Below are 6,792 nucleotides of genomic sequence, written 5' to 3'. Positions count from 1 at the left end.
GGGGGGCGGGGGGGGGTTCGCTTGGGGGGGGGGGGGGGGGGGCTGGCTCCCCAACACTGCGTGCACTCCTGCAGGGACATGGGAGGCTTGTGTCCCCCAGATTTGTGCATGGGGTGGGTGTGGGGTGCCCGCTGCAGGCTTGGGCTCCCTGCCCTGCTGCCCTTCCCTCCAGGGGCCTCTGTGGCCTAGTGGGTGAGACTTGGCACAGCAGGGCAGAGAAGGGCAGCAAAGCTCAATGATGCTGCTGTGAGACCTAGACTGCTGTGGCAATGTGTCCGGCAGCAGTGAGGGGCACAACTCCATGCTGCACTCCTGCTGTGTTATCCCTGTTCATAACACATTTTCAGCAAATACCTTAGAGAGCAATAATTCACAAATGCAGTGCCACATTTGCAAACATCCAAATAGCAAGAGAGTGGGAGGAGGAAATACGCTTTGATGCTTATCTTGCTGGGGTCTTCTGACCCCAACTGACTTCCTGCCCCTTGGGCAGGGGCCTGGACCTGATGATCTCATGAGGTCCCTTCCAGCCCTAATGACTATGAAATCTATGAAATGGTGAAATAGAAAAGCAGTGGGTGTTTCATGTTTAAAGTATGGGTCTCAGTCCACAGGTATGTGTAAATCAGCATATCTCTGCTGAAATGAGTGGACCTAGTCCAGGAGATGATCTAACTTGAGGCTTCTGTTTTGTATGTGAAAAAACAAGCAAACTTGAGGCTCCCTTTGGGGAAAAAAAGACTGAAAAAGAAGTACAGAGATTCCAGAATGGGAGAGAGGAAATATGGATGCATTTGAATTTTTCAGAGTAGGGGTGACCTAGACATGGTAGGAATGGTATTTACTCAAAGCGAGACATTACAGGATATCTTCCTTCCCTTTTATGCAGCGGTTCCTGTCACTTCAACTCCAGTCACCGCTTTCTTCCATGGCTGCATGACTGTGAAAATGAATAATAAGGCACTGGACTTAGACGAGGCTCTTTACAAGCACAGTGACATCACATCACATTCTTGTCCTCCAGTTGTGGTTGGTCAGTAGGTACCACTGCAATGCAGAAGTTTTATCTTCAAAAAACTTTCAATGCTTTTCTTTTTTTTAAAGATATAAATTATTCAGACTTCCCGCACTGTGTGTATAGTTTCTCTTAAACACTGAAGTTCTGTAGGAGCTACTGATCCTCATGTCAGATTGATAATTGAGATATTTCTTTGCTTTGAGGTTTAAAGTTTGTAATATATTTGTAAATAGTTCAGAAGACTAATATTAATAATCCAAAGCTACAAATTATGCTTAAGGTGAACGTTACGTTAAAAGACAGGTGTCTGTAATCTGGAAAACCTGGTAAATACATGGGCATGAACTGGAAGAAAAAACTATAGTTCTGTATTATTTTTTATTACCAAGCACTGCTTTCTGATTTACAAAACATGAATAAATAAAATATTTACATAAAACTTTTTAACTTAATTCTATTGAGGTTATGCTTTGTTTAGTATATTTTGGAACTGTTGCTTCAGACTGTGGCTGATTTGCAAATCTAATACCCTTTTTTTTTTATTTGTATGTCAAGGAATGGTATTCGACTTCTAAAAATGTGTAAAACTCCTCCACGAGTTAGTTTTGTTTCCTTTTTTGGTAACTTGCCGTTCAGAGACAATGGGCTTAGTCACAACGGTTAAAAAAAGCATTGGTCAGTGCAGAACTTAAAAGTTAAAGAAAAAACTGGCCCAGCAAGACACAATTAAAAAGAAAGTCTGCATCATTTAGAGCTAGAATCACTTTGTCGCAGTTATCAGCAGGGATCCTGTTTTTTCTGATTTAAAAAAACCCCCAATTTTCAGTTAAAAAAGTTCCCCAAAATCCACATTTTTCTGTGTTTTAAATGAAACACCACTAATATATAGCTATATATGTAGTGGTGCTTCATTTTAATCATTGAAACATGGATTTAGGGTTACTTCTTTTTAACCCGAAATTGGGGATTTTTTTAAATCAGAGAAAACCAGGGGCCCTGGTTATTAATGAGGCAAGCAATGAGAGATGGCAAGGATGGGGAATATTGTTCAGTGATGACACTTTTGCTGCTTGTTTTTAGGTTGGCTCACTGAGTTTAATGGGGAGCACTGAGGTGTGGGATTGTGCCAGCTACTCAGGCTGAATGGCAGTAGGGCTGAGAATGTGTACAGGTTTGTTCACTAAAAGATGTAGCAAGGTGTTTTTAATTCTTCCAGTACCAGCCAAGGTTCTTCAGGATAGACAGGATTGGCTTCGCCTGTGCTGTGCTGAAGCAGGTCATGCTATCTTTCTCACTTTTGGAAACCATCTCTGAGCAAATCTTTGATAGTAGCAGCAAAGGCCTGATTTCAGAGGGTATTAATAACATGAGGCTGACATCTGCAATGTGCTGATCACCTTGTAAGATGGTGCAGTCTATGATACGTGAAGATGATCTGCACTTCTCAGGAGATGCTTAGAACCATTATGGCATTTAGCCCTTACTGGGTGCATCTACATGCGAGACACCACGTCACTGTAGCGATGAGCTATGGCGATACAGCATTGGCAGGCACAAACCATGACACTGATGCTACTGCACAGTAGCAATGAGCTACATTGCTGTAGCGACTTAGCGTCTAAAAATAACCATGCTCTGCTGGGACTGTTAAATAAGTACCAGGACTGTTAAAATACCAAATGTACAATCAGGGGCACATGTAGACATGTCCACTTTGTACCAAAATTAGAGCAGAGAATCCCATATTTTCTGTGGTTCAAATTCAGACACTTTGTGTGGATAATATTTTGGAGTGAGTGGCGTGATGGAGATGCTTGTGTTTTATTTTTATTTTTTTGCTAGGAGTTTTATACATAATTTCTACAGATTCCTTTAGATTTAAAAGTTTTATGTTACTAAAACAATTGGATCTATTTGTACATAAAGTTATTTGTGGAGAGTCTAAACGCCAATATGGAGATGACCTAATTTTGATTTTTTTTTTTTAAGAATGTATTGAGCAATTGCATGCAGGGTTTTATCTGGTCGAAGTTAGAGAGATGACAGATGAACCTAATAATGGTGCACATTGCCAGCACTTGTGATCAAGCTATCCAGCAGGAACTTTTCCCCAAGGAAAGCATGGAAAAATAGGAAAAATATTCCAAATGCTTGCCAGTCAGGAATTTGTTTGAACAGGAAAGTAGAAGCTACTTTTCTAGCTGCCAGATAAAGTAACATCTAGGTTTAATTCCTTGAACAAAAGAGACTAGGGGGAAGCAGTGGGACCAGAAGTGTCAGACCAGTGACAGAGAAAGCATCAGCTAACCCAGAGTCAGCCCTTGAAGGTCTGATCTGGCATGGGTGATGAGTAGCACAGTGCTGTGACATCATGCCCACCGTGCTCACCTCTGCTGTGAGGCCTGCTGCTTTGCCATATCGGCACTTCCCTCATTGCAGAAGGGTCAGAAATCTGCAGTGACAGTTGGCCACTCTGGGAGGCAGAAACTTACAGCCCACGGCCAGATCGTGGGTTCCAGCCCATGCTGGCAAAAGGCTGCTTATCTCTGAAATAACCAATTCTTTCTACACTTTGGAGAAGGCCAAGTACTAGAAGCTGGATTGCGTGCCAGTGAGATCAGATAAAAGCATGGGGAGAAAATGCCCCTCACTTTGGATTTGACTCCAAGAGATAAGGGGAGGAGGGAGGGAGTAGATGGCTCCGACCCTTATCTGGCCTCCAGATCAGAACTGCAGCTGCTGCCCCCCTCCCCGCCCCTGCCCTTGCCTCTACTCCCCTTTGCCTTTACCCTGCATCCCCTTCCCCCCCACCTTCATATATAGAATCTAATTATTGGGGGTGTTTTCTTAAATTCAAAGTTGTCTTGGATTCATGTAAATCTGGTACTAAATTAGTAAAATAAAGAGACAGAACTACCAAAGGAAAATAAGTAGGACCAGTTTGCTAATAATAAAGTTATTTTTCTTACTGGGAGGACTGAGGGAAGGAAGTCATGTATCATTGATGCCAAGGTGGATAAAAATCAACCATTTAAAAAAAAATAAAAACAATTGGATTTTTATTTCAATCAGATTTTTTTATTTAATTTTTTTTTGTTTTTAAGATGCTTTTTTAAAACAATAAACCTGTATAAAGATAGGTTTGATTTAAGATATTTGATATTTTGATTTAAAGCTCAAAGATATCATTATGGAATAGCTATTGTAAGTTCTAATTATATACTATTTGAGATAATATATTCATGTAAACTTTTTTAGAAATTTTTTATAAATAGGTCACAACAGGACATGGACTATATTAGGGGCACAATTTTATAGGGTTCCCAGAAGCTTCTCTACAGATTAGTAAAGATTAAAGAAAACCATTCTCCCTAGTGGGACCAGTGCTCAGTCTAGAAGATCCCATTAAGCATCTGTGATGCTTAGTTTCAGTTCTCAAACTGGGGATTTGTATCTCCAGAAATAACATCCTTGTTAACAGCAGTATATGTAAATGGGAGATAACAGACCTGATTACCTACCCATCAGCCCTCTTGTCTTTCTTCAAGTTTGTGTAAACAGTCAAGACCTTACTTCTCTCTGAAAGTGCAAAGTTTCAAGAAGTTAAATGAATAGAGGATTGTTGGGGGTGGAGTAGATCTGGGCAAGGAGAAGGAGTTTGGAGATAAATGCAAGGAGGGAGGGGCAGTAGAAACAAAAAAGAAACATTTTGAGCATAATATTCTGGAAATCTTGAAGGACAAGTTTCTGAGTATAGCCTCTCCATTGATTTGAGATCTAGTGAGGGAATGGTATGGTAGAAAGGAAAAGCTATCATGGCAGTAGGCTTGCCAGGCCATAAGAGAGACCCTGTTTTGGGAATATTTTAATGAAGGTTATATCAAACAACAAGAATGCACTTTTTGTAGAAAAGAATGATTAAATCAAGGCTTCCGATTTAAATCATGATTTAAATTTATTTGATTTAAATCAGATCAACCCCACCTGATGCTATTTCCAGTAGACAAAAAGGGATGATTCTAGTCAACTGGTGAAATGATTAAGGAACTAGGAAATGTTTTACTCAAGTTATTCATTTTTACTTTATCAGAGGCCTCCTATAGGAATCATGGCAGAAGGCAGTTCTTTACTGTTTTTCAGGTCATTGTTTTTACCTTCCAACATATTTTATCCCGTTCTTTCAGTTTGGGCAATTCCCAATATTTTTTTTATCAAGGATAAACCCAGTGTAAGCTCCATTCTTGTCAAGGAAGACACATTAGCAAAATAGTTTCACATTTGGCATTTGTGTAACTTCTGCAGTTGTTTTCCCAAAAGAGTTTAAGTGAATCAGAAGACCTTTGTGTTAATGCTAGTGGTTGTACTTAGTGCTAGAAAATTATCTTTAATACTAACAGAATTCTGTGCAATTTCACCTCAATATTATGAAAAAGAGAATATAACTTAAATGTCATTGTCCTTGAACATTGTAACTCAGTTCTATATAATTGTAATAGATGGGATTTTGATGCAAAAAATGCTCTGGCTAATTTTTTTTATAGTTGCATAGACTTAAATATTATGTATGGACAAAAAAGTATGATCAACAAAAAAGAACCGTGTTTTCAAAATACAGAGATATGCAATACTGTAATATTTCAAACTGATCACACACATAATGCTGTACTACAGTAAAGGGGTATGGTGACAGGAAGTTTCTTCCATGTACCATTTTCTTTTTAGGTAGGAATAGGGAGTACAATGAAGTCAGACCTTCTTCCTCTGACTGTTGTACAGTCAAATAAGTCTTCCTTCTTCTGTTTTTGAAGCAGTTCAGTTAGTGAGCTAAATGCTTAGAGTCAGTGGAATTTAGCTTGCTCCAAGGTTTCTGGTTTGGTCCAAATATGAGACACATAATATGGAAATGCAGCTTGATGTATAACTTATTTATACCTCATCAAATGCTATCTGCTGGGTGAGTTATGTCTGTATATTTTCAATTGTGTAAAACCAACACTTAGTATAAATTAAAGAAACTGTCTTGTGTGCAACTTCCCTTTCTCTCACTTGCTTAAAATAATTTTAAGCTTTATGTCAAAATTCTGCCCACCGTAATCCTGTCCTTTTGACCTCAGTGGGTTAAAACCTGGACTTAATCCAAGAGACCCTTCTGGATTGATCAGAATAGGATGTCTTGGTCCATTTTTAAGCAAATAACCTTTCATATTTGCAGGTTTTAGTAGTGTGTATTTTAGCAGTATACAGTACATAATTAATAGAAAACTGATTGATAGGTAAAAACAATTATGCCATTTTAGGGGCTTCTTTTGCTTTGTTTTCAGCTATTTACTTGTTTTGCATCCTTTCAAAGGAAACTGCATAGTGATTTTTTTTAAATGACTTCTATATTTCCACTGTTTGATGCAGCTACCTAAAAGCATAATGATACATACTATTCCCTCTTCCATCTTGCACTCATTTGAGAAGAATTTTTATAGTTTTCTGATGTTGGCTAACTGCTCCCTAATGTGCAAGATCCACACAATAGGGCTGTGTGAAGCAGCTACTATTCACTTTGGATTTGGCCAGTTTGGGGGACAGTGATTCAAATCGGTGATTCGAATCATTATCCCAAATTGTTTTGGCCGAATCTGATTCAGAGATTTGGCCACTGCCGAATTGGCCAACTCTTCAAATCAAATAGGCCCCATTCCCTGCCTGCTGTCCCAGCCCCAGCTATGGCTGCCCTGCCCAGGCCCAGCATCCTGGCTCTTGGAGAAAAAAAAAAAAAAGCC

General features: G+C 39.4%; 1 protein-coding gene across 1 annotated transcript in view; it reads left to right on the top strand.

The window, feature by feature from the left end:
* GAS6 (growth arrest specific 6) overlaps positions 1–1,470 on the top strand; it is a gene marked incomplete at its 5' end in the record, with an annotated part of 71,268 nt that extends 69,798 nt beyond the window's left edge. Inside the window, one exon of the mRNA XM_019523838.1 lies at positions 890–1,470. Within this exon, the coding sequence (XP_019379383.1) occupies positions 890–1,041 (152 nt within the window). The remainder of the gene's footprint in view (positions 1–889) is intronic.
* Between the last annotated feature and the right edge of the window lie 5,322 nt (positions 1,471–6,792).

This window comes from Gavialis gangeticus, unplaced genomic scaffold (assembly GCF_001723915.1).
Source record: "Gavialis gangeticus isolate Ggan-Ray unplaced genomic scaffold, GavGan_comp1, whole genome shotgun sequence".
Taxonomy (NCBI): Eukaryota; Metazoa; Chordata; order Crocodylia; family Gavialidae; genus Gavialis; species Gavialis gangeticus.
The sequence above is the reverse complement of the archived record's forward strand: the minus strand, read 5'-3'. Positions and strand labels throughout refer to the sequence as shown.